At 54.5% G+C, this 26,333-nt stretch overlaps 6 protein-coding genes across 6 annotated transcripts; 4 read left to right on the top strand and 2 right to left on the bottom strand.

Annotated features, from left to right (window-relative positions):
• Window positions 1–1,675: 1,675 nt before the first annotated feature.
• Window positions 1,676–2,732, bottom strand: B0H18DRAFT_959769 (uncharacterized protein; the record flags this gene model as incomplete). Its single annotated transcript, XM_048042861.1, has 3 exons — window positions 1,676–1,902; window positions 1,961–2,641; window positions 2,696–2,732. 3 exons carry the CDS (start codon window positions 2,730–2,732, stop codon window positions 1,676–1,678), a joined length of 945 nt encoding a protein of 314 aa, XP_047886625.1.
• Window positions 2,733–6,843: 4,111 nt separating this feature from the next.
• On the top strand, window positions 6,844–8,284 carry B0H18DRAFT_959768 (uncharacterized protein; the record flags this gene model as incomplete). Its single annotated transcript, XM_048042860.1, has 5 exons — window positions 6,844–7,069; window positions 7,108–7,141; window positions 7,202–7,441; window positions 7,551–7,580; window positions 7,855–8,284. The coding sequence occupies 5 exons, from the start codon at window positions 6,844–6,846 to the stop codon at window positions 8,282–8,284; spliced, it is 960 nt and encodes a 319-aa protein (XP_047886624.1).
• Window positions 8,285–9,948: 1,664 nt separating this feature from the next.
• B0H18DRAFT_1125481 (uncharacterized protein) lies at window positions 9,949–10,783 on the top strand (the record flags this gene model as incomplete). The annotated part of the gene is made up of 4 exons (XM_048035028.1): window positions 9,949–10,135; window positions 10,189–10,352; window positions 10,412–10,585; window positions 10,634–10,783. The coding sequence occupies 4 exons, from the start codon at window positions 9,949–9,951 to the stop codon at window positions 10,781–10,783; spliced, it is 675 nt and encodes a 224-aa protein (XP_047886623.1).
• A 3,357-nt stretch (window positions 10,784–14,140) lies between these two features.
• On the top strand, window positions 14,141–15,425 carry B0H18DRAFT_959766 (uncharacterized protein; the record flags this gene model as incomplete). The annotated part of the gene is made up of 5 exons (XM_048042859.1): window positions 14,141–14,364; window positions 14,410–14,577; window positions 14,679–14,889; window positions 14,954–15,106; window positions 15,183–15,425. 5 exons carry the CDS (start codon window positions 14,141–14,143, stop codon window positions 15,423–15,425), a joined length of 999 nt encoding a protein of 332 aa, XP_047886622.1.
• A 675-nt stretch (window positions 15,426–16,100) lies between these two features.
• B0H18DRAFT_1125480 (uncharacterized protein) lies at window positions 16,101–22,868 on the bottom strand (the record flags this gene model as incomplete). Its single annotated transcript, XM_048035027.1, has 20 exons — window positions 16,101–16,158; window positions 16,207–16,334; window positions 16,963–16,990; window positions 17,040–17,270; window positions 17,320–17,384; window positions 17,449–17,643; window positions 17,800–18,147; window positions 18,207–18,317; window positions 18,369–18,425; window positions 18,482–18,635; window positions 19,017–19,105; window positions 19,152–19,379; window positions 19,996–20,171; window positions 20,231–21,256; window positions 21,313–21,727; window positions 21,891–21,914; window positions 21,965–22,258; window positions 22,308–22,444; window positions 22,495–22,766; window positions 22,822–22,868. The coding sequence occupies 20 exons, from the start codon at window positions 22,866–22,868 to the stop codon at window positions 16,101–16,103; spliced, it is 4,083 nt and encodes a 1,360-aa protein (XP_047886621.1).
• Window positions 22,869–23,188: 320 nt separating this feature from the next.
• Window positions 23,189–26,333, top strand: B0H18DRAFT_959764 (uncharacterized protein; the record flags this gene model as incomplete). The annotated part of the gene is made up of 8 exons (XM_048042858.1): window positions 23,189–23,394; window positions 23,706–23,792; window positions 23,908–24,086; window positions 24,140–24,279; window positions 24,327–24,406; window positions 24,464–24,782; window positions 24,830–25,480; window positions 25,530–26,333. The coding sequence occupies 8 exons, from the start codon at window positions 23,189–23,191 to the stop codon at window positions 26,331–26,333; spliced, it is 2,466 nt and encodes an 821-aa protein (XP_047886620.1).

Below are 26,333 nucleotides of genomic sequence, written 5' to 3'. Positions count from 1 at the left end.
CCTCATATCCATAACTGAGCGCTTAGCCACTGCATTTGTTTGTATCTGTTGGTGCAAGTCGCATCGTCTGGGAGTCTGAAAATTCAGGCTCAGATAAGCAACCCATACTAACAGTTACTTATCTCTGCTTATCAGGGTGGCTGCAAGTCACGTGCACTGTGGGAACAAACTGCCATTCCGGAGGAATCACTAAGGCGTTTCATGGTGGTCCATCATAAGAACGATACCTTCGTACCTCAGGGATCGTAATTGGTTAAACGAGATATTTGAACTGGAGTACAACAGTGCTACAGTTCGGTCTTTTATACTAAGAGTCCTAATTGTGAACGGAAGACAATAAGTCGGAGGAAATGGTACGGAGAACAATAACGGAGGTCCGGAGATATTAGTAACCGGAGCGAATACAATAAGCTAATTGTTCGTACGAGTCAGAGACCATGCGGTACGCTAATTGTAGTGCGGGAGAAGATAAGATAGACGAAGACAATAAGAGCGGAAATCGGAGAACGGAGATGGAGGAACGGAATCGGAATTCGGGAATGACCTTGGTGGCACGGAACGTGACAGCCTGCCTTCCCGCCCACTCACTCGCCCGCCCTTGCGCCCATGCCCGCAGTCCGCCCGCCCGCTGCGTGTGCCTGCAGGGCATGCACCCGTCGGCTGTGTTTGCACGCAGGGCATTCACCCTGCGTGCTTGCCATTGTTGTGTGCATCGTGTTCTCAGGCATGCGGTCCGTTCGGCATTTGCCCCGCACGCTCGCAGTCGCTGTGCGCGTTGTTGCCAGCTTATCCGCCCGCCCACCTGCCGGTACCCGCTCTCCGCCCGCCCATTTGTGCGCCTGCTCTCCCGCCTGCGCCTGCCTGCCTGCACGTTTGCCAGCCCGCTTTCCTGCCCGGTAGGCTGCTCACTCCGAGCCGCTCGTCCGCCCGCGCTCGCCCGTCGCCTGTCCATCGGTCGGTCATCATACACGTCGTGCAGCAGACTGGTGCTGCACGTTGCTGTGCCCTGTGCTTGCTATTAGCGTACCTGACCGCTGGTGTCGGCACTCACTCACCTTGCCCACGCATCACTTGTATGCCCACCGTGCGTTTGTTGGCCGCAAAGTCACCAGATGCTGGCAGACTCATGTATGAATCCCTGTGCTTAGCACAAATGGATCATACATAAACGCCAGAGCTTACAGTGAGCCTTTATGTATAAAGGCACTGTAATGACTGTAGGCGGGCGCCCCGCTCGCTACCCGAATGGGCAGCTGCCCTTTAGGGACAGCCTAGCTCACCCGGCGCCGGGATGAGCTCGCGGTGGCGGCACCTACCCAAAATAGGTCCTATCGCGCGCTCTTCCAATTTTAACGCCGCTGCAGGCCCGGATCGGGCGAGCACGATCGTGATTTGTGATCTGCAAGATCTCACGCATTCTAGGGCTAGGCATGGTGCCGTATATAGCACGTATGTTGTGCTCCATGACATATGCACTGTGTGTCGCGCTCCGTGACATACATTTGGGACTCTGTTCTCTACAATGCCATTTATTGATTCAAGTCTTGCTGAAGCTTGCGCGAAGGCCTTCCCAATTGGGTATGTTTGAGGACCCGACAATTTGTTACGCGCTGACAAACACTGCGGTTGTAGTGATCATATGTATTCGTACAGGTATCGACAATGTACAGTAAGCTCAGATGCCAACAATATCCCTCGTGAGCAGCGCCACCAGCTCGGCCTCGACGTCCTCCGTGTGCTTCGTCCCGCGCTTGTGCTCCTTTACGACCTGTATGGCGCACTCAGGAACCTGCAGTGGCCCGCAGCTGAGCATTCCCGTGGCTTGCGGAAGGAGCGTGCATGATGGCGAGGGGGTGCAGCAGCCGCGGGCCCGCGAAGGAGTAGCGGAGATCATGCGACTCTCTGTGCAGGACGACAAAGGGCTGGATGTAGTGGATCGTGTGCATGGGCATGGACATACCGCAGCAGCTAGGATGTGGGGTAGGCCTCATCCGCCTGCGCGAGATCGACTCCGTCAAGCCCGTGCGCCCACGCTGATGCAGGCCGTATCTGACAAGCTCCACGCTGTGCTCGCCAAGCTCAGGCTCAGGCTCGCAGGCGTGAACAACAGCTCCCAGGCATGGATGGCGGCTCCCGGGCGTGGACGACGGCTCACAGGCTCCCGGGGCACCGGATGCAGCCCTCGTGCAGCTTCCCATGGATGTCGACACACTCGTCTTTGCGATGAATCGACATGTTAGCGATGGCATTTGGGAAGAGGAAGAGGGGGCGTACGAGCTACAGTCGATGCCATCGATGATCACGGTATGCATGACACCGCCCGTGTAGTCCGCGCGACCTCTACTGGTCGACGCGCTGCTGTTTGTACCCGGTGACACACCGTTTGTGTTTTGTTGACACTCCGCTGTCGTTTGTGTCCACCGACGCAGCCCCATTGACGCACTGTTCGTGCTGGTAAACGCGCCGCTGTTTGTGCTGGTCGATGCACCACCGTCCTTGCTGGTCTGAGGATCGGTCTGAGGCGGGTAGATGGTAGAGTTACAGTATGTATGGTAGCACTTGTGCGGGCGCCCGTAAACCGAACGTTTGTCTCTATTTGTCGCCTCACTAAATTGGGCAAGTCCGATGTGCTCGGGCTGTTCTCAGCCAATCACAACGCGTTTAACGGTCCTACTTAGGCCTGCAACATACGTACGACTCGCCCTCTGAGCGTTTTCGCACTGTGTATGCATGTCTTAAGTATCAGATACGTGTTCAATTGCATATGTTACAACAGATGTGTCGATGCACTAGTACAACATAACCCCAAGTTATCGTGTACAGTAGGGTGCCTGCACTACTACTACTGTAGTACTGTATACTGGTTCTCTGAGTCTCGGCGGTCATACGGAGCGTACTAGCTTGATATATACTGGTCTCATGTTTACGAAATACATTCTTACTCCCATTACATATTCTATACCTACAAACACGTCGGTCGTGTCTACATGCAGGGGCAGCAGGGCAGTCACGCTGTGCGCTCGAAGCTTGCGATTGCTGCACGTTGCGCCCCTGCTCTGCCCGCTGATACGCCTCTAGGCTATCTAAGCCCCGAAAATGCGATCTAGGCCTCTATGATGCTCTGAAGCTCTTAGAAGATCCACTACAACTGTTCGAAGATTTCGAAGTTCGTAGCCAACCCTGGCTCACCTTGGAAGACTATCCACGACCTTCCGGCACCTCAGTGACGCTATAGGAGCACCTACCCACCTATCTAGACAACCCCAGAGCACGCAGGTCACTCGAAGATGCACTATGTGTTAGAAGACACTCGAACATGTTAGAAGACGTGCTACGGTGTTAGAAGATCTCCTGCGAGACCATAGGATGCTACAGGATGTCCAGTGAGTCCTTGCAGGTCGTCTCACATCCTCGACGAGTGGTCTCGGTTTCCGGTGTCATGTGATAGCCGGTCGGCCTTCGGACCACTGGTTAGCGAGCCCGAGAGCAGTTGTCACGTGTTAGAAGCCATAGCCGGATGTTTGGGGCCGTCGGAGCTCCGTAGTGGTAATAGCCGTGTTTCCCTGTATATACTCTGGGACTGGTTCCCTTCGAATCTCAGAGACCCCCTTACCCTCTCAATCTCACCTCGCACCGGCGAGGTTCGTCAGTCAGCCAGTACGTTCGAAGTCAGCAAGTTCGCCAGTCAGTCAGTACGTTCGAAGCCAGTCAGTCAGTTCGCCAGTACGTTCACCAGCTCGTAGTTGCCCCGAGAGGCTCTACACTTCTTCTCCTGCCGTCGCTCGCCTTCCTTGTCACCGTTCGTTCGACACGTCTGTCGAAACCCTCCCTCCTACCTTCGAGGCTTAGCCCTCGTCTTCGAACAGTCTTCGACATCTTCGAAGCTCTCCCACGTCGTTCGGAGTCTTGTCCGTCCTCCTCCTTCTTACCTAGACCACTGTACAGTCCCCCGTACATCTCATAGACGCAGAGGCCTCGCATACCACTGCTCGACCTCACGGTTGGGTTTTTGTGTGGCTTTAGCGTTCTTTTCGGTCGCGTCACCGCCATTGCGGTCACCCGCTTTTCGCTCACGCATCGGCCTTCCGTTCGTCGGCCGTGCTTGCGTGCTGGGCATTCGCCCGGCACGCTCGCGGTTGTCGTGCGTGTAGTGCTCAGCTGCACTCTGGGCCCGCTCGCTTTCCCTCTCGCTCGCTTTCCCTCTCGCTCGCTCTCCCTCTCGCTCGCTCTCCCTCTCGCCCGCCTGCCCTCTCGCCCACCCATTCACCTGCTTTTGCGCGCACCTGCTGGTGCCATTGCCTACCCGCTCACCTCCTTGTCCGCTCACCTCCTTGTCCGCTTGCCTGCTCGTTCTGCACTGCCCACTGGCTCGTCCGCTTGCCCTCCCGCTCGTCCGCCTACCCTCCCGCTCGTCTGCCTACTCTCCCGCTCGCCCGCCTGCCCTCCCGCTCACCCGTCTACTCACCTGCCTATGCGCCGACCTCCCCGCCTGCTCACCCGTCTGCGTGTGCATCGTCGGCTGTGTCTGCGTGCCGGGCATTCGCCCGGCGCGCTCGCGGTGGGCGTGGGCTGTTGCCTGTTCGGAGTTCCGAGTCACTTGCCTTTTTGCTCGCCCTCCTACCCGTCTGCTTCAGTCGCCCAACCGTCCGCTCGTCTGTCCGTCTTCCTAACCGCCCGTCTTCTTACCCGCCCGTCTTCCTGCCCGCCGGTCTGCCCATCCGTCTTCCTGCCCGCCAGTCCGCCTGCCTGTCCATCCGCGAGTCCACCAGTCCGCTTGTCCGCTCGTGCTCGCACCCGTGCACGTTGTCTATCCGTCGGCTGTGTTTCCACGCGGGGCATTAGCCCTACGCGCTCGCGGTCGACGAGTGTGCTGTACCGCAGGTCGCCGCGTCCTGTGGCTACGGTCAGCTCGCTCGCTCATGTGCATCTGCGCTCACCTCGATATGAGCGTCGGCTACATGCTGACCTCGTGTCCGCTGTGCTCTAACGACCGTCGGTCACCGACGCGGGATGGTGGAGGTCGTAAATGGCAGGTGCAAGCGCTCGCCGCTCACTCGGCTCGTTGCGAGCTCCCGGGTTTGGCCGAAGCCGACGCCACACAGCGGGCAGGGCGGCGGCGCAAGGGAATCGAGATCGTACCTAATCTCAGATGAGTAACCCCGATGAGCATCCATATGGGGCAGCCTCGCATCAGCTGCCCCGCCGCGGACGAAGAGACCGGGCCAGGACCGGGCTGCCCCGGCGTGGCTGCTATAACGGGTAACGACCGACGGCGCCTCGCTCATACATGAGCGAGTGGCAGCTCATGTATGAGAGCAGGCCACGGTGGGTACAGGGATTTATGCATGATGACTTTGCACTAACTACAGGGATCTTATACAAAGATATGCCTATATGGCCTGGCAAAGTCGCGTGTTTGGGCTTCTTGCGTTCAGGCGGTGGGATGGCACGAGCACGGTGGGAACTTAGTGTCCCAATGCAGCCCGTCCCGGCGGTTGTGCAAGTGGCAGGTACAGTCCGGGTCACGGGTCACAAAAACGTGACCCGTACCCGTACCCGGGTGAGCCTACTGCACATTACTGAGTGGAACTTGACCGTTTCGAACGGTCCACCCGGAGTGCATTTGGCCCGTTTCTAACAGTGTACCCGGGCTCGGCCGGAGCACTCCGGGTCTACCGTTTGGAGCGGCCGCCGCCAGCAACGAACCAGCCGGAGGGAGGGTGGTGGTTTGGAATGGTCCGGCCGGAGTGTTGGGTAACGTTCCAGCCAGAGCTCTGGTGAACGTACCGGCCGGAGGCCTTGAGAAATATGGGTTTCCTACGGTCCGGCCGGACTGTTATCCAACGTCCCGGCCGGAGCTCTGGTCAACGGTCCGGCCGGAGGCCTCGAAAGATTTAGGCTTCCTACGGTCCGGCTGGACACATACCCAACGTTTCGGCCGGACCTTTGATCAGTGTCCCAGCCGGAGGCCTCAAAAATTTGGGCTCTCAACGGTCCAGCCGGAGCACTCAGCAATGGTCTGGCCGGAGCACTCAGCAATGGTCCGGCCGGCGCACTCAGCAATGATCCGGCTGGAGGCCTCCAAAGATTTGGATTCTCAATGTTCCGGCCGGGACTGGGGGTTGGTTTCTAACCTTCCGGCCAGACCCCAGATGAACAGACCGGCCGGGCTTCTCCAAAACCAGCCAGACCCCTCAGAATTGATCTGCCGGTGATATAACAACAAGAATTGTTAACCCCCAAGCTCAGCTGGAAAATGACCAAGGTTGTATCAACCAAGCTCAATATTTAACCACCCACCGAGCTCAGAGTTGAACCACCGAGCCCAGAGATGAGCCACCAAGCTCGGTATCAAACCACCGAGCTCAGTAGTGAGCCACTGAGCACAGTATTGAACCACCGAGGTTAAACAGCTAGGCTCGGTGGCCGAGAAAAATTGGCCGGGCTCGGCGCCGAGGATAAATGGCCGAGGCTCGGGCCGAGGTTTTGAGCGCCGAGCTCGGTGAAAACCGCCGAGGTCAGTATCAAAGCATTGAGCTCAGTGTTAAGGGGCCCAGTTAAAGGGCCGAGCTGAGTGTTCAATGACCGAGTTTGTTGTTGAAGCACTGAGCTCGGAAATGGCCGAGGTTAAACCACCGAGCTCGGTGAAAAACGGCCGGGCCGTCAGATTGCCATATAAGGAAATTTGGTATCATCTGGTAGCCCTTCATTCACAGAGTACAGTATATGTTCCCTAGTGTACAGAGATGCCTAGTTAGGTCAGAGAATACAAAATAAAAAATGCTCACAGGCTTCTCTGAGAACGTACTATTCAACTCCTGAGGCCAGTTTTCTTTTCCCACAATGTTTGACTATCTCGGTTTTCACCGAGCTCGGCGCTCAAAACCTCGGCCCGAGCCTCGGCCATTTATCCTCGGCGCCGAGCCCGGCCAATTTTTCTCGGCCACCGAGCCTAGCTGTTTAACCTCGGTGGTTCAATACTGTGCTCAGTGGCTCACTATTGAGCTCGGTGGTTTGATACCGAGCTTGGTGGCTCATCTCTGGGCTTGGTGGTTAAATATTGAGCTTGGTTGGTACAACTAACAATTCTTGTTGTTATATTACTAGTGTATCAGGGGTCTGGCTGGGAGAAGCCTGGCCGGTTGGTTCATCTGGGGTCTGGCTGGATGGTTAGAAACTAGCCCGGCCGGACCATTTACAGCCCAGATTTTGCAAGGCTTCCGGCCGGCCGGCCTGTTCACATTGGAAGTTGGGATTTTGCCCGGCCGGACCGTTTCACCTGGGGGCCGGCCAGACGTCCAAAACCAACCCCTGGCCAGGCTGAATCATTGCTGAGTGCTCCGGCCGGACCGTTAGTGATGAGCCCGGCCGGACCGTTGAGAGCCCAAATTTTTGAGGCCTCCGGCTGGGACACTGATCAAAGGTCCGGCCGAAACGTTGGGTATGTGTCCAGCCGGACCGTAGGAAGCCTAAATCTTTCGAGGCCTCCGGCCGGACCGTTGACCAGAGCTCCGGCCGGGACGTTGGATAACAGTCCGGCCGGACCGTAGGAAACCCATATTTCTCAAGGCCTCCGGCCGGTACGTTCACCAGAGCTCTGGCCGGAACGTTACCCAACACTCCGGCCGGACCATTCCAAACCACCACCCTTCCTCCGGCCGGTTCGTTGCTGGCGGCGGCTGCTCCAAACGGTAGACCCGGAGTGCTCCGGCCGAGCCCGGGTCCACCGTTCGAAACGGGCCAAATGCACTCCGGGTGGACCATTCGAAACGTGATTTCCCACTCATTAGGCTCCCTACTGAGTAAGATTTAACGTTCCGAACGTTAAACCCGGAGTGAGATTCGCCCGTCTAGAACGTGGCGGCCGGCGCTGGCCGGAGGGGTCTGGGTCCACGTTGCAGACGTGATCGTTGCCAGCAGTCCGGCCGGAGAGCATGCCGGCCGGTTCGGCCTCGTCGGCAACGTTGCGGCCGGCCCTCCCCTCCTCAAATCCCATCCTGAACGCTTCACCTGGCCTCTTTCCCCGAGTGTTCTAACGCTCTGGCTGGAGCACGTCCCAGCCCACCCCTCACTGCTCAATGCTCCGCCCGGCCTTGCCTGTCAGCAAAACCGGCACCCCGAGATTACATCGGCCACTCGGGTGATACAGTGCCGGACAACCAAAGGCAACAAATTTTGTCGACCATTTTGCCCGCACACCGGAGTCATCGGAAACGATGCAGATATGCTCAAGGAACATTTTGAGCTACCTCCGAGCAAAATACATCGAGCTGTTGTCCCATAAAAGTCAATATACTAGTTTTGACCCCCAAGATATTGGCCAACCCCTAAATCTCGTCCAAAAACCGCCAAAAAACCGCCAATCGACTCCTTTTGATGAGAGGAGTATGATCCCATATTATCGTGGCAATACCAAAAGTTCCGGTGCTTCAATAAATTCCTGAAGTCTCGGTGCTAGTGACTTGCCGCTCGTGGGATATGATTAGTTCGCTTCGTCTTGGCATGCTGTATTCACACTTAGACCGTTTTCAGATAGCATTTGCTTCGTTCTATAGTGCTTAACACTTCACAATCACGATGTTGTTGCACCGGATTACTTGTAAGTACTGGTATTGGCACTATTGGCATATGCTTGAAGTTGTACCCAAGCCCGAACGGACATATCTGATCTGAGTGATTTCGTGCCGCGGCGAAACTGGTATGTTTGCAGTATGTCAATAAGCGAATGATAGTGTCTCCATTTATAGCAGGTCAGTCAAGTTATCAACTATTTACTGTCGATTCGACCAGGCCACCAACCTCTTGATTCATGCTACTTACTGCTGCTGCTAACTAAGTTGTCTACACAAGATATGCGTTCTCAGGTCACTTACGGACTTGCTGCGTGGTCAGGCTGCCCCAAACATCGCGATATGGGACCCTGTAGGGCGCCTAATATGCCGATGAACGACCTCAAAATATTGGCCAACCCAATTTTTCGTGGGAAAAACTTCGGAAGACCATTTTTGTGTGTATTTCGCCTCCCTGAGTCCATTCCTGCAGTCAGTTTGCCCCAAATTTATTCCGATCGGGCGCTACAAAATTTGTTGCCTTTGGTTGTCCGGCACTGTACATTGTCCAAGGGGCTACGCAAATTTTGGTGATAGGACATCATATTGTGATTTCACATCAATATGGATAACTATTGATCTATGCTGCGGGTGGAGGCATCCACTCGTGATCTTATCCAGGGCATGAGGTAGCCTCATGGCAAACGGAAGGTACTGACACCGGCCAGGATCTCGGCCACCCTAGGCAGTCGGTCATTGCACTCCTAGTCTACTGCAACCTGTCCTCTAGCCACGAAAAAAATACTAGGGTCAAGCTATCCATCTGTACAATGTATATACACTACCTCAAGCCAATACAGTACGAACTGAAGGTAGAAAAAATCAGTCTGTACGATGCTGTCCATATATGGTAAGTGCCGAGTGCATATTCTCAACCCATCGACAGTATTCAGCCATTGTGCTTGTATCTCGGGCTGAACAGCTGCTGAACTACTGGGGATATATCTATTGACATTCTGGAGTACATATATGCTGATTCGGATAATATTAAGCCTTGTAGCGGGCCAGCTCTGGCTGCATGGCCGACTTCGTAGTCAATCTGGTTCCCAGGATTCTTGTCACGAAAGTGCTTACTACCTTCGACCCAGTGGTCAATAAATTCTTCTAGCAATTCTCCTGCATACATAGGATGTTCTAACGTGGTCCCAGATACTCACCCAAGCGGTCGAAGTAAACATGGACCCGAAGGCCCGCATCGACTCCTTAGGTGGCCGAGATCCCAGCTGGCGTCAGTACCCACGAGGCCAGTTTTGTGCGGGGATGTCTGGCTGATATATCTCTGTGTTGCCTTGAACCCTTGCGACACTGCTCATTCCCCTGCCTCTGCCTTGTTCATACGATGATCACACCGGAGCAGGTGCGCATCCAGTACTTGTCGTATTTGGACGCAATGTATCTTCGCTTCCTCTCGGCACCGGAATCACGCGCCCCACGTGCTCCACTCCCCGGACTACTCCTTGACGTGTATCTCGTCCGCCAGGCCCGGCGTGCAGCTGAGATGCTTGCAAAGGTGTTCAATAATAGACGTATGTGCCCATAAGCTGTCAGCTTCCATCGTCATTTACTCATTCACGAGCAGTTACTTTGCTGTGGGATGCAACAACTCATCCATGTGCCGTCCCGGACGATGATGAATTGGCCACGGTGCAATACAATGATTGTGCAGATCCGCTCACCATCGAAGACAGTAAGGGCTGGATGCTGTTGTGGCATCTTCCCGGTGTGATCATAGAGCCCTTTGAGGTACGCCGTAATCCAGAGGGCTTTTGCCGACTGTCTCTAAAACAATACATAAATACAAGGGTGTAATATGGGATGCGACGATGGACCTCAACCCACTCTTGGCCCGGAACCGCCCGAAGGCTAGCGCGGGCTGGAGGGAAAATATTGCGAACTTCCGGCAGCCGCAGGAGGGGGACGAGCTCGTCCCGGCATGTGTGTCGTTTTCACCGGGATGGTTCCAGCTGGGACACGACGTACGTATTGCAATAGGCTTTTGACATTATTTCTCTCACAAAGAGCAGGGCGCGGACAATGTGCCAAGTGTCTCTCGGCTGCTCGCAGATCCAAACACTGCCCTCGCTGGCCGGGCGTGGTTGGCCGAGATGATCTATCTGCATATCATCATCTCCGGTATGCTGCACATTATGCACCCGGATTTAGAGCCCATCTAGCTAAACTATCCATTGTTGCCCGGCCACCCAACATGAGATTCACCTATTGTTGCCCGGCCACCCGACGTCGGCCGACGGTCTGACTCGGCTTTGTTGTCCGGTCGGCCGAGGCATCAAACAATCAAAATCCGCCTGGGCGGCCGACAAGGTGCCATTATCCCCCCGGATTATCCAGCAGGTGATGCTTGCATTGTTCCCGGAGCGGCCGACACTGGACAAATGGTATCCTCCCCGGGCGGCCGAGGGTCAGAAATACCAATCCTGCTGGGTCGGCCGATGGTCATACAATGCAATCCTGTCCGCCCGGCCGACATCAGAAATCTGCATACACAGCGGGTCGGCCGACAGGCTGTGTTCACTCAGGAATTGCATCCATAGCAGGTCGGCCGGCCACAGGATTTTGGCTTCTGAGGACAACAGGTTTCCGAGGTCGGGCTTCCCAGACTGGGCTTCCGAGCCCGGACATCCGACACCGGACATCCGACACCGGACGCCCGCCACTGGACGCCCGCCACCGGAAGCCCGCCACCGGACATCCCGGGTCAGGCATCTGGGACCGGGTGACTGTGCTTTTAGGATGCTCTTCAGTGGATTCATTAATCAAGCAGTCCCTATGTGCAGAACAATGTAAATGTGATGCACTGATTGATTTCCGAGTATTTCCTTCCCAATCTGGATACCTCCTTCCTAATCCGGACTGGGTAGACCATCCGGATGTGCATAGCTACCACCGGAAGTCTGAAAACATTTTTTGAACACTTCCTGTGTACAGGACAGTGCAAATGCACTCTGATTGGCAAAGTGAATGATTTCCGGACACTGCCTGCCAATTCCGGACACCTCCTTCCTAATCCGGACCGGATGGTTCTGTCCGGCTTCGGACGCCCGCCATCGGACGCCCGACACCGGACGTCCGAGCTCGGAAGTCCAGATTTATTAACTACATACTTCATGTGTGCAGAAATCATTTTCCGGTGTGTAAGTGGTCAAGTAATCATTTGCTGAACATTGCCTTCCAAATCCGGACTGTCCGCTTCGGGCGCCCGAGCTCGGACACCCGACGTCGGACGCCCGAGCTCGGACACCCGACATCGGACACCCGACATCGGACACCCGAGCTCGGAAGCCTGAGAAGTCCGGATTTATTGACCACACACTTCCTGTGTGTAGAAATCATTTTCCAGTGTACAAATGCATTCCTGTGGTCAAGGAATTGTTTGCTGACCATCTCCTTCCTAATCCGGACCATCCGGATTCGGACACCCGAGCTCGGACACCCGACATCGGACGTCCGAGAGCGGAAGTCCGGATTTATTCATTAATCACTTCTGCTGTTTGTTTATCACTTTCTGGTGTGTAATGGCTTTCCTATTGTCAATGTAGTGACATTCTTGTGTGTCCTTTCAATTCAGACTGTCTATTGACTTTTACCAGTGAGCTGTTACTGGCAGCATGCCAGTGTGTCTGCTACTGTGAGTTGTTGAATCAGAGGTTGTAATGTAGTTCCCTTGATACAAGATGCTATCTGGATTCAGTAGTGTGTACCCTTGTCTGTTGTCAATATAAGACTAGCAACACTATGTCATGAGGGAACAACAGAACTATGGATGAGTTAGTGTGTGTGATTTGAATATGGACTTAGGTAATAGGTATACAGTTCATCAGTAACATGACAAAGAAAATGAAATATAGTCATGTATTAGAATAATGCTACATGGAATAATGACCCTGTAGTACCCAAGGTATATGGGAGGGCTATTGCATGAGAAGGTTCACAAAAGTTTGCATTGCCTTAAATGGTGAGTAACCTTCCAAATCCAGTAATCCTTCATAAAGTGGATGTGTAGTGCTTCATATTGACCCTGTAGTACCCAATGTGTATCAGGCTGTCAATGACAGTTCACTTTCATTGACTGTTAAGAACAGCACCATGTAGACTCTAGTATGAGTAGTTCATTGGAGTAATACAGTAGTGTGATGTGTATGCTATTTTGCTTGTGGTGTTGCAGTAACTTCAAGATTGATGTTGTAGCATTGTTTTGTATGCTTCACAATGCACTCACATTCCTCTTATCTTTGCCTAGCTTTCAGCTTGGGTGAATAAGACTATTCCTTTGGAAGACTCACTCCTTGTGTGTAAATGACCCATTCTAGATAGTCAAACATTGTTTTGAATGTAGTTTGGCTGCAGGCAGTGAACATGTTATGGCACATATTCCATACACTACACAATTCCTTATCTCTGCTCCTGCATTCAGCTTCAAAGAATAAGACTATTCCTGTTGGGGATTTGCTCGATACTTTGAAAGAACACATTCTAGATAGTCAGATATTGTGGGCAAACAATATTGGCTTCAGAAGTTGAATAGTATGTTTGGAAACAAGCCTGTGAGTAAATCTTGCATTGCATGTTGTAGCCAAAGTAAAGATCCTTAGACATTAGGAACTCAATACTAGAGTCTATGAATGAAACACTTTTACACACCAGAAAACAACTTCTGCACAACAGAAGTGATTACTGAATAAATCCGGACTTCCGCTCTCGGACGTCCGATGTCGGGTGTCCGAGCTCGGGTGTCCGAATCCGGATGGTCCGGATTAGGAAGGAGATGGTCAGCAAACAATTCCTTGACCACAGGAATGCATTTGTACACTGGAAAATGATTTCTACACACAGGAAGTGTGTGGTCAATAAATCCGGACTTCTCAGGCTTCCGAGCTTGGGTGTCCGATGTCGGGTGTCCGATGTCGGGTGTCCGAGCTCGGGCGTCCGACGTCGGGTGTCCGAGCTCGGGCGCCCGAAGCGGACAGTCCGGATTTGGAAGGCAATGTTCAGCAAATGATTACTTGACCACTTACACACCGGAAAATGATTTCTGCACACATGAAGTATGTAGTTAATAAATCTGGACTTCCGAGCTCGGACGTCCGGTGTCGGGCGTCCGATGGCGGGCGTCCGAAGCCGGACAGAACCATCCGGTCCGGATTAGGAAGGAGGTGTCCGGAATTGGCAGGCAGTGTCCGGAAATCATTCACTTTGCCAATCAGAGTGCATTTGCACTGTCCTGTACACAGGAAGTGTTCAAAAAATGTTTTCAGACTTCCGGTGGTAGCTATGCACATCCGGATGGTCTACCCAGTCCGGATTAGGAAGGAGGTATCCAGATTGGGAAGGAAATACTCGGAAATCAATCAGTGCATCACATTTACATTGTTCTGCACATAGGGACTGCTTGATTAATGAATCCACTGAAGAGCATCCTAAAAGCACAGTCACCCGGTCCCAGATGCCTGACCCGGGATGTCCGGTGGCGGGCTTCCGGTGGCGGGCGTCCAGTGGCGGGCGTCCGGTGTCGGATGTCCGGTGTCGGATGTCCGGGCTCGGAAGCCCAGTCTGGGAAGCCCGACCTCGGAAACCTGTTGTCCTCAGAAGCCAAAATCCTGTGGCCGGCCGACCTGCTATGGATGCAATTCCTGAGTGAACACAGCCTGTCGGCCGACCCGCTGTGTATGCAGATTTCTGATGTCGGCCGGGCGGACAGGATTGCATTGTATGACCATCGGCCGACCCAGCAGGATTGGTATTTCTGACCCTCGGCCGCCCGGGGAGGATACCATTTGTCCAGTGTCGGCCGCTCCGGGAACAATGCAAGCATCACCTGCTGGATAATCCGGGGGGATAATGGCACCTTGTCGGCCGCCCAGGCGGATTTTGATTGTTTGATGCCTCGGCCGACCGGACAACAAAGCCGAGTCAGACCGTCGGCCGACGTCGGGTGGCCGGGCAACAATAGGTGAATCTCATGTTGGGTGGCCGGGTAACAAACCGACATTTTGACCCCATTATGTGGGATTTATATGATGCCGGTATTGCCTTGGTTGAAGCCTTGCGAAGCGATCCAGACTGGGCCAGCGTTGTGGATATGTGGCAAAACCCATTCAATGCGCTCTTGGTGGTGACAAACCGCGCAAGCCCGGTTCATCGCGACAAGATGACTCCTCTGAATGTCTACAACATTTTGATGACCATCAGGGGTGATCGCGAGCAGGTCATCCAGTTCCCGACATTGCATCTCAGGCTTCCCTATCACAGTGGTACAGTGACAGTGTTTTCGGGCACTCGGCTCCCCCATGAGGTTCCGCTGTCATCTGCAGAGCGGTTGTGTGTAGCATATTTTATGCAACGGAATGTACATCGCTGGGCAAATGTGCCTTCTGCCGGTTGGCACAGCACTGGAGAATGAGCAGGACTGGGAGGCGGGGGGTGTCGTTAGGCACGGGAAATGGCTGGAAATTTGGCACTCCGTAGCTATACGTTTCCGGGTCCATAACCAATCTATGTTCTTTGCTCATCGCAATATGCTCCAATGCGCATAACCCACACCGAGACATTCCGTAGGTTCGACCGGGGAAACACAGGCACAACTCGGTAACATCAACATCGCAGTGGTGCAGCAACACAACATTAACATATCAGTACATGACAGTCTCATATGATACCACATTGGACACTACTTCGGCGCAGACGCAGTGGCCGGGGCCCTTGGAGTCTCACCGCACTGCCATGCTTCCAACTCGGCGGCATTCGCTCGTGTGGCAGCATGCCAAAAGTTCAGCTCGGCCTGGATATAAATATCCATGACTTGCATCGCCTTGCCCAATTGCTGCAACCACTTCATCGCATCCTTTGGTATGCTCGCCCGCATTGTACATCAGGAAAAACGGATCTGTCTTGGGCGGCATTACAAGAGATATCAGTCACGTGAAAGGCCTTCAAGACGTCGGGCTAACTTGAGAGGCAGTTAAGACAAGAAGCCATCAATTTCATCATGTCTGACTTGAGGCGCAGTTACTTGTAGTACAATTACCTTTGACTAATGACCAATACACTTATATGCCCTCACTTTTGCATTTTCACTCCTCACAAGTCTGATTCAATAAAGAATACTACGGTACAATACAATCATCTGTAGTGAGGCTCCTGCAACTGTATCTAGTCACACATAGCTCGTGGCCACTCACTCTGTGGATGAGTGCCTGGTGGTTGGCATGACAAGTGATTGCTCATCCATGCCGAGTCCACAGGTCCATGACGGCCATCAAACTTGGTCCATTGCCAACTTGAAGTGGGTGCGCAGATGAGTGATTGTTTGCGTGGGTGAGCCGGTCGCTACTAGCCGGCCGAGCAGGGGGAGGGCGCACGCAAGAGTGCAGGCGAGAGAACGTAGCCGAGCACGCGGGTGAGCGGGTGAGCGGGTGAGACAACGGGCGAGCTAGAAGGTGGGACAGCAAAGATGGCGCACGGAGAGACAACGGGTCAGCCGGCCCATGACTCTGCGCGCGCGTCGACGTCCCTGTGTCCGGACATACTTGAGCTGGACAATGGTCAGTGCACCTCCGCCCATCGTCTAGCCTTCACTCACCTAGAGAATGTGGCTCTTGATTTCTCTGTCTGCCCGCCGTCTACTCCCCTCTCAGTCCCAATCCTATCCCATTCACCACTGCTGCCCGAACGTGGGATGTCCGGCACCGTGGGCGTAGGTGAGCACCGCTACGGTCATGTCAACACCGCCACGTACCGAGCCCAGCCAATGCTGATGTACAACACAGAGCTGTTGAAGTGAAGAGGTTTAGAAGGGCTTGTTAGGCCAGTGGAAGTGAAGGACAGTAGAGTGGAGTGAACAGACCTATCCCAGAGGGAAGACTCTGATGCTAGGCAGGCAGAAAAGAGGAGAGATCGTTATCCATTAGGGGGAATCACCCCAGTATATATACATGTCTGGGACTGATCACATGCTACATCAGTAAGCAGATCAGTAATCACTAAGTCCGAGTTTTAGGGAAATGAGTAAGCCTTAACTCCAGAGATAGGGATATGCATAAGCATCCATGTGATCAAGGAATGTACTGGAAGGTCATGGAACATGCCGGAAGGGAGTGGAATGATCCAGAATAAGTCTGGAACAGTGTAGATCGGTCTGGAGTGAGTCACAAGATGAGTCCAGACAGAGTCCATCAAAAGAATGTATGTAATACTACATCGCAGAACACAAGTCCATATATGTACGTAACTGATAAGATAAGATAACACTGGAAAGTCGGAAGTTCAACAAGAGCCCCGCATCCCGGCGGAGATGATCTCTGCGGCGCACGGTGAGTCGGACAACGCAAGTACATACCGTGATGCAGCGCGCATGCTTCTTTCCACTGCAGACCGATCAGGATTGACAACAGGAGGATGACAGCCCATGCTGACCCGTCGATGCGCCACTGCACGGGCACTAATGACGTCGACAGGATGATCAGGCCCGCCGTGAGCACAATGCAGATCGTCCACGGTACCCAGAACCTCTTGAGGATCTTCGGGATGTCCTCGAAGAAGATCGACCGCTTGACCTCCTTCTTCGCACCCCATGAGATGTTGTGTGAGAACAGGTGGGCGATAATCGCCTGGCTGACAGGGATCGACAGACCACCAAAGAAGAAGCTGCACAATACGTCAGTCCTCAGCCACGACACAATCACTATGGACTTACAAGTATGGAATCCACATAACGTTGATGAGGAAAGACTTGATCAGCGGTTCCTCACCCAGACGGTACTGGAGTAGAGTGTAGCCGCCGGAGCCGATGAAGACTACCGTCGTCGCCAGCCAAATCTCGAACCGAGTGCATGTAGTAGCCGTCAACGGGAAGCTCGAAGCCGAGGCAGATGTAGTTGATGACACTGATCGTGATCGAACACGCGATACCGTAGTACGAGAACATGTACGACATCATCGAGAACTTGTAGTGCAGCAGCGCGACCAGAGGAACGAGTGGATCTCCCTCGCGATTGGGCCCTGGCGCCACACCACCGAGCTATGGGGTTGATTGGCAGTTCGTTACAGGATCTTGTCCGCATGGTCTTGAATGAACCGGCGTCCTGGACGGCCCTCCAGCAGAGGAACACGTTGTGCCCGACGAACGGCGCGACCTCGCCGTACGCGTGCACGTTCGCGCATGCGTACGAGATACATTTGTTGATACGCCGGTGAAGTACGCGAAGCAGTGATGCGCGACCTGCATGATGTCCGACTCGTGCTGGATGACACCGACATGTCCGAGTTGACGATCAGGATGATCTCGCCAACACGGCACGCACGTCCCCACGTCCGTTAGCGGCCCAGGGGCGGAACTTGCGGCCGCTCGACTTGTACACCTTGTTGATGGCAATCTGCAGCGCGTGCTCCCTTCCGAGTTCATCTTCTCGTCGTCCTCGAAGCCGACGACGCTGGCGTTACTGCCGTCCCAGTGCTGGTACTGCATGCCGTAACACTGCTCTGCCTCATGACCGAGTGAGTCCTCTTCTGGGGCCGCGCTCGTCTCCGCAATGAGTGAGAGCCTCAAACCGTAGTTCATGTTCGAGGCTTTCTTGAACCGACCCGCACGCTGGAACCGTCCGGCGCATCATCAAGCTTCGGCCGCGCGACCCAGCCAATGCCGTGGTTGGCGTAGAATGCTATGCGTGTGTCACGCTCCTCGACCGAGAGCAACTGTCACGCAGGCATCAGCGACCCGCACAGCAAGCGTACGTCGGAACTCACCCTGAGACCATCGTCGTTGACGAGTATCATGGACGCATCACCTTGCCGGGCATACGTCTGCATCGCGGTCAACAATCGCACAGCTCATAAGCCCGAATGGGAACTCACAAGACAGTTTCCAGAGACTCCTTGTACACCGGCATCTCAATCGGCAGGCCGTTCTCCACGATCTTGTTCGGCCAGGGCTTGATGGCGGAATAGTACCTTGAGTGTTCGTGGTACTGCGCAATGGGACCGTGGGTACCAGGGACGCCGGTGTGCCCGGTGCTAGTGGAAGTATAAGTATGTGGACGGCCGCGACCGAGCCGAAGGGCGACCGAGAGGGCGAGTGAGAGGGCGAGAGAGACAGACGGCGAGTGAGATGACGCGAGACAGAGGGCAGACAGGGCGAGAGGGACGTCAGGCAAGGGCGGCAGAGTCAGAGCGAGGGCGCAAGCGAGCGGGCAGACCGATGAGGGTGTGTGGGCATGAAGGAGAGGGCATACAATAGATTGGTTACTCAACGTTGCCTACACTCTACCTAGGCTGCGCTCCCCGCCTGCGACTTTTCGACTTCCCTGCAGTGGGACGTGCTGGCCGCCCACTGTCCCCTTTGCCCTCCGCCTTGCCTGCCCTCTGCTTCGCTTTCTCTTTCCGGGCGTCGCTCACCCGCCCACCGTCCTCCTTGTCCTTCTTGCACCGCTTGCTGGTACGAGGGACAGGGTCGTCTGCCGAGCGGCGCGTTTTGCGACGGTAGGCTGTAAGGTGTTAGAAGATGGTCCTTTGCGAATACTCAGTACTCACCGTGACCGTGCTCGAACTGGACGCCCCGTTACTACGCGCCTCATCGTCTTCGCTGTCCGACGGCACCTCAATGACGACGCGACATGCGGCACGTCGCTGGATGGGGGGAGGAGGGAAGTGTGAAAAATCCATCGTGTTCTTGTATCCGCAATATACTAGACCGTCTTCTTCGAGCTTGGTGCTATGCACCTTGCTCTTATTGACGTCGGCGCGGAAGAAGCCAACGTACTGAACGTCGTCTCAGCAGGCTGGGGGTGAGCCCCAGGCATATCTAGTGTAAGTCATGTAGAAAGCCCAGAAGCATAGAAGAAAATGGTGACGCACCGGTGTCAGAGGTTCACGTCGATGTGTGCAGGAGACAGAGGATGCGGCACTCCTCTGGTCGAGTTGAGCTTTCAGATCTAGATCTCGATCTCGATCGCATGCATGACCTCACCTGTCACTGTCAGTGGGCCGTCAGTCAACTTTCACCACCCGTCCGCCTTCTTGTGCCTGCACATCGTTGTACAACCACACTAGTTTGGGCTCGCGCCGCGTATGTATTATTTCCAAGTAGTTCGTTCAATAAACTACGTTGCTGTGCCGCCTCGTATTTCCTTTCCACAGAAACCGTATCACCATATAGTCTGGTAAGCATACTTACTAGACCAGTTGTTCAATACGAATTTTGAGGTGCAGTCAAGAACCGTGTCTGATTTCCAGTCATCAGGAACTGAACGCTGAGGGAATCCGATGACGATGGGCTGGGGAAGCGGGGAATTAACTGGCACGATTGGCGAATGGAACTCAAGGGTATGACGTCTCCTTGTGGTTTGCCGTTGGATGGCAGAGGAAGCTTGTTCACGTCGTACATCATGTGTACTGGGTTTGCCATTGAACCCAGCTTCCCGTACCACTCCACGTAGGCTAAAGGCCCCTCCTGGGCCCACTCCTCCGGTGCTTCCATATCCAGGTTTGTGGTAGGATCGCGTATGGTTTTGGGAAGCTGAAAAATAACTCTCAGTCTTCCGACGCGAGTCCCTGTATTGTACAACTGTTAGTTAGGGTTCTACGGCGGTCAGAAAACTAGTGAGTCCTACCTTGTAATCCTGTGGCTTCAGCCTCGTCGCTGCGCAATACAACAACAGTATCGAATCTTGCTGGCTTGTCTGCTGAAGAAGGCCTGGCCTTGACGCCATCCTTCTCTTCGGCGTTGTCGTTGAGTGGAATGTTGTTGAACTTGAACCCGTGGAAGACGTCCACTCGGCCGAATGGTAGGTGACGGTTCGCCCGGTCCTGCTCTCTAGGGCGGAGTCTGCGCTGTAGTTTCATAGTATAGACGTACTGCGAGACGGCGTCGGTGAAGCCCGGTGCCGCGTGTTGTTCCTCGATGGAAGGTAAGGATTGTTGAGCTAACGACGGATGTTTGGCTAATTTGATGCGTGTTTTGCTGCTGCGAGGGAGGTGCGTACTGTCGTCTTCAGAGTTTGCGGTGCCAGTAGTACTCTCCGAGGCAGACACTGCTTGCGGGTCTGCAGACTGGTCCGTACTAAGTCTGCCGCGAAGGGTGTCGTACATAGAAAACTTCTCCCTCCTGTCGAGCCACTTGATCATCTGCGGGCGAGCGTTGCGGTGGTTCGAGACTCTCCACGCCTTCTTCGCACAATCAATGTGCAACCGCTCAAACATCTCGGTGTTGAAGTTGTCGGTCATGCCGAGCCTGCGGATAGAATCTACGTAGTGTAGAAGGGAATGAACTTTCGGTATGTTCAGGTGCTCCCGAACGCCGAGTTCCTCCAGTATATGCTTGTTGTCGTGGAACATTTTGAGGGCGTCTTCCATGTATCCGAGGGTAGACTCGTCGTGAGTGGGATACTGGGAAAGGTATATGAAATTGAGCAGCGAACGGAAGGTGAGCATTGCAGCCCTGGGTATACGGCCAACGAGGCATCTGAGGAGAATGCGTGCGATGTCCTTCCGCTCGCTACCGGAAACCTGAGAGAGGGCGGATATCCCGGTCTTGAAATGACGGGTGCCGTACGCCGGAGGGAGGCAGCGAATGCGACGGTCGAGTTCCTTCTCTCCGATGAGTTCGGTGGACCACTCCACTATATGCGTGAATACGCCTTGATAGAGCTGGTGAAGGACGTCAGGCGTGATGCAGGAGTGGATGTCGGTGTACGGTAGTCCCTCCAGAAAGGTTTGATGCAGTAACCGGAGACGTTGAACTGCTTGCAAGACTTGGAGAAGGCTGTGGAGCCTCTCTCGCCTTGCTGACGAGCTTTCCGTAGCACGTCCAGGGTCCAGAGCTGGGCGCGAGGCGTCTTCGCAGACGCGTCCCCAAGGCCGCTCTCTGGGCACTGGCAGATGGGGCAAGTCCCGTACTTGGTACAACTGACCAAGCACTGCTCCGGGTAGTCCGCGACGTAAGACGCCAGGATCGGATGAACCCTGCGCACATTTCCGTCGCCACCCGTCACATCAATTCCCTCCTTGCCTGCGTCGACGAGAGGCTGGAGGATGGTGCGCACCGAAGCGTGGAAGAGCTGTTGGACCAACACTCTCCGCTTGTTCTCGGTGATGCCGGCGGAGTCGACCTTATCCACGGAAAGGTACCGATGAGTATGCAGGCATGTTCGGAAGGCTTACGACGAAGCTCCTTGGGGATGTTGCCCAGGGTCATGTAAACAGGGTAGGCGGATTTGTTCCCTGAGAACTGCGTGAGTTGTGTCTTGTCAGTCGAGATAATGACTGGCGCACCGCAGTGCCTGCTGGTAAGATACTCTAGAATCTTCTTCAGCACCCCGTAGGATTTCTGTGTTGGTAGTGCTTACCTGGATTGCGTGCCACCATTGACCGGTCCACATCTCCGTGTAAATCCGGTTAGTGCGCGCAGAGTTTGAGAAGATATGGCTAGGTCGATACACGATTTGATTCGCATGAGCTGGGTTTCCTAACAAAGCCTTGATTGCCTCGATGATGTCGTGGTATTGCACCAAATGGTGTTCGCCCGGACGATCCTTGAAGGTCAGCCAGCATTCCTTCCAGGACAACCTCTCAGGGATGGAGTCGACCTTCTGAAGCAAGGCTCGGTTGTTGTGATATGTGAGTCCGAGCCTCTCTTGCACCTGTTATTTAATTCAGTTTATCTTACCAACCCGATGGAACTGCACTTACTTCTGGTATTCGTAGAAAGCGGTCTACCGCGCCCTGCCCAATCCCTTCCTTGACGAACCACTTCGTGATCTGCCAGTCCATCTCGGACTCAAACGGGGCCCACACTGCATTGACCCGTGCTAGTACATCTTCATCGCCTAATATTGATTTGTCAGGTTAGCACGGTGCAGAATAAGTCGAAACTCACTGTGTCCCTGCCCTCCCAAGCTATTGAAATGCTCTCTCCACGACTCTCTTATTGTTTCTGCAGTCCCTATAACCTTTCCAGCACTCCTATCGATATCCTCTACCCTTTCGTCGTCATCTTCGTCAAGCGAAAGGGCGGTACGTCGAGCGGGCGCCGGTGCTGACGATGTCGATGCTACAGGCTGGCTGGGATCAGGTAACGGAATGAATTGGTACTGTTGGTCTCGCTCATCCTCTTCCTCGGACTCTTCACTGCTATCCGCATCTGCATCTCTGTACATATCGTCAGAAATTATAATGAAGTGCTGCCAGAATTATGGAATCTCACCTGTTCACCGCATCACCAGCCTCAGCCTCCTCATCTGAGGAGTCCATTATGTCCGTTTCCTGAAGACACTCCCTCAGTTTTCCCTTCTTATACCAGGTGCATTCCCGGCTCGTAGATTGGTGAGCCATTAGCCCTTGCACGGTGTCGAACCCACCGCCGCATGCGTCGCATGTCTCTGCCAGCACGGCGTACAAGTGTCTTGATTGCTTTACCATGTCTTATGAGTCTCTACGGTCTTTCAGTACGTGATTCTCAGCCAGACAAGCTTCAAAAACTCACCGAACGACACTGAAGCCACAGCAAAATTCATCAAAGTCGGTGTCTCTCAGGAAATGACTCAGAAGGTTACTGCAGGACACAACACTTCATGGCCACCGACCCTGCACGCCGACCCTGCGCGCCGTTACGTTACGTTGTCGCGGGGACTTCCCTGCCTTGGCGGCAAGTCCGCACTGACAGCGCCAGATTGATGGCTCCCGCGGATCTGGCTGTCCAGCGCGCTTCTCGAGTGGCTCACGCACTTTGCACGCAACACACATACTCTTACTGGTGCTCTCTCACTATACCTACCCAGTAAGTTGTTCAGTTTGTCGGTCCGTCTGGTTACGTTAATAAGATCTGCTTGATTCCAGTAAATTGCTGTGCTACGGCTTGTGAACCTGTTTGAGCGACGTCAAGTAGTGTTTACAAAGGTGAGTGCTCTTCTCTTACCTGTTCCCATCCACCCAACCTCTGCGCCCGCTTTGCCTTCGGGGCGTTCCGAGCTAGGAGACTTCCTTATCGGGGCGCGCGGCCTGACCGCGCGCCCCGATAAGGCAACGGGGACTTAACAGACTTAACGCTCAGGGCCGGCCCTGACCCTTGAGATTCGGTGGGTCTTGTAGGCGCCGGCGCAGACGGTATACAGTATGGGTGGTTAAGATACTGAGTACTGGTCTGCGCGGTCCTGGAGGAGTGCCTCGGCAGCCAAAGTACGTGTCGGAATACCTATCTGCCCGTCCCGACAGTCCCGTTCAACTCCGGTCACTTGACGCGAGGTTTAATAGTAGTGATTCTCCTTCCCATGCCCTATCCCTCGTGCTGCAGGGTCTCTCGTGCTTCTGTCCTCATGCCTCCCCCTCACTCTCCTACCTTCCAGCCCCTAGGCAGCTTCAGGGACCTCACTATCGACGACTGGTCCAACTTGGGGGACAGTCGCCACCTCTCCAACAAGTACTCGTCTGGCGTGTCACCGACGAATCATACCTGGAACTTCAGCGACTTAGGTAAGTGTGATTCTACTTATCTTTTCGTTGTACTAACTCATGACCTCCTCTAGCACCGCCGTCCTCTCCCCCCACCAGTGTTGACGACGAGGACTACGTGAAGGCTGTGCGGCGCTGGCCTTTTGCCAGACGAATATTCGGCAACCTCTTGGAAGACAGGGACTTCCCGGCGTTGTCCGACGTTTTAATAGAGGTACTTGCATACGGTGACACCAACCGTACCTAGCTGACGATTTTCAGACTCCCAATTTCCAGCCGGAAGATTGGGATCTTCTTCGCTCAAAATTGCGAGACAAACCTGAGATTCTGCGTCATTTTTGGTGAGTTACATGTATGCTATCGTGTATGTCATTCTCACTACAATCCTGATACTCTAGGTTCCGTTACGACCGTAAGATGGCGACCATTGTGGCTGGTTCTGCAAGCGGTCTGCATCAAGACGTCGTGCTGGGATGCGCCAGCACCGTAGTCGAGGACATCATCAAGCCGGTGGTTGATCAGGTGCGCGTACCTGGGACGTTGGTGACGCAGAACGGCGCAAGGCTGCTAGTTAGGGAGGACCACATAGAGGTCCCTGACTGCATGGTAGGACTCTTCAACCAGGCGAAAAAGAACAAGCTCTGCATCAACCTGAACAGTGACTGCGTACTCATTGAGTCGGTGAGAACACAAAGCGCACCGCATGTGCTTGCAAAGGTGAGCTTCATCTCCACCGGTAACCCTACCGTCTAACCAGCCTGCAGGTCACAGACAACATGACGGCGTCCAATACCTCGGAAAGCGTGGCGGGACACACCTACGTGCGTCAGATGGCATCGGTGGCAGGATCGGAAGGTGAAGAGACGGAGGACGGGATGCAGACGCAGACGGACGATGAAGACGGGACGCAGATGCAGACGGATGACGATGACGGGACCCAGACTCAGACGGAGGACGGGGACAACAACGGGACACAGACACCGGCAGGCCCTGAGACGGAGCACGCAGGCGAGGAACCGTCCTCTCCTCTCACTCCTCTACCGGACGTGTCCTCGCCCCTATCGCCCCTCTCCGACGCATCCTTTCCATCTCCCCCTCCCCTGCCACCCCCCGTGGCGCCTCTCCCCCCCCAGCGAGGCCAGAAGATCTCGTCCGTTGTCTTCGTGGTCGTCTCCACGCAGGAGAAGGCCGTCAAGAAAGCTCCCCCCGGTGTGGACATCAACAAACAAGACTGGGTCGAATTACCCTGCCCGGACGACGACTGCATCACGGGAGGCATCGCTTATGGAGGTAGGATATACGTAGGGGAAATACGTGCGTACATGTGGGTTTTACAGGGCGCAGAGGACCACGCGTACCTCGCGAAGCACTGGAAGGATGACCTGGAGGAGTGGGTTAGAAGCGGGAAGGCCCTAGTAAGTGCTCATAGTCCCTTCTCAGATGAAAAGTGCTTACTTGCACCAGCTTCTTCGCAGGAGGTACGCCACTGATGAGCAGAAGCAGGCGCTCAGGCAGTGGGAAGCGAGATGGCGAGAGTGTATGCTGTCTGTACGACACAAGGTCCTCCACAACCTCATCATCGCAAAGTCAAGCCAATGCACCCCCGTGGAACTCGTGGCGTTCGAGGAGAAGATCGACAAGCTACCGGACCTCAGCCTGCCGCCCATCAAGAGCCCGGTGGGAGTAGTTAGGGCCCTGGTCGGCTCCGGGAGCTGGCGATTGGCGGAGGAACGGTACGCCAAGGCCACGAACACGACTACCCAGTACTCGTTCGACGGAATTGTCGGAAGCCGGAAAGAGGCGTTCAAGGCAGGGGCGTCTCTCAAGAGGGCCCTTGACGAGGGTGACATTGGACGGGCTAGAAGGGCTCTCAAACGGCGTCACCTCGACACCGCGCTCGTCGACAAGAAAAGTTCTTTGACGGACTCCGACTACCTGGGCTCTGCTGACGGCTCGAGCGACCCGATACCGAGTGACCCCCTCCGTGATCCGTCGTTCAATCCCGACGTGGACGACGGCCATTACTCTCAAGACAGCAACTACGGCGAGTCGTCTCAGGGGTCACAGCAGGGGTCGTCGCAGCAGGAGTCATCGCGGGGTAACGACTCGTCGCAGGATGACGACGAATCGTCGCAGGATGCCGACGACTCATCCCAGGATGCCGATGAATCATCGCAGGATGAGAATGACGCGGAATCATCGTCGCAGGGTGAATTGAACTCCTCACAGCTTGACGCTGACTCACAGGCCAGCACTGGTTCTGAATGA

The sequence above is a fragment of the Fomitopsis serialis genome, assembly GCF_022376445.1.
Source record: "Fomitopsis serialis strain Sig1Antser10 chromosome Unknown B0H18scaffold_156, whole genome shotgun sequence".
Lineage (NCBI taxonomy): Eukaryota > Fungi > Basidiomycota > Agaricomycetes > Polyporales > Fomitopsidaceae > Fomitopsis > Fomitopsis serialis.
The sequence above is the reverse complement of the archived record's forward strand: the minus strand, read 5'-3'. Positions and strand labels throughout refer to the sequence as shown.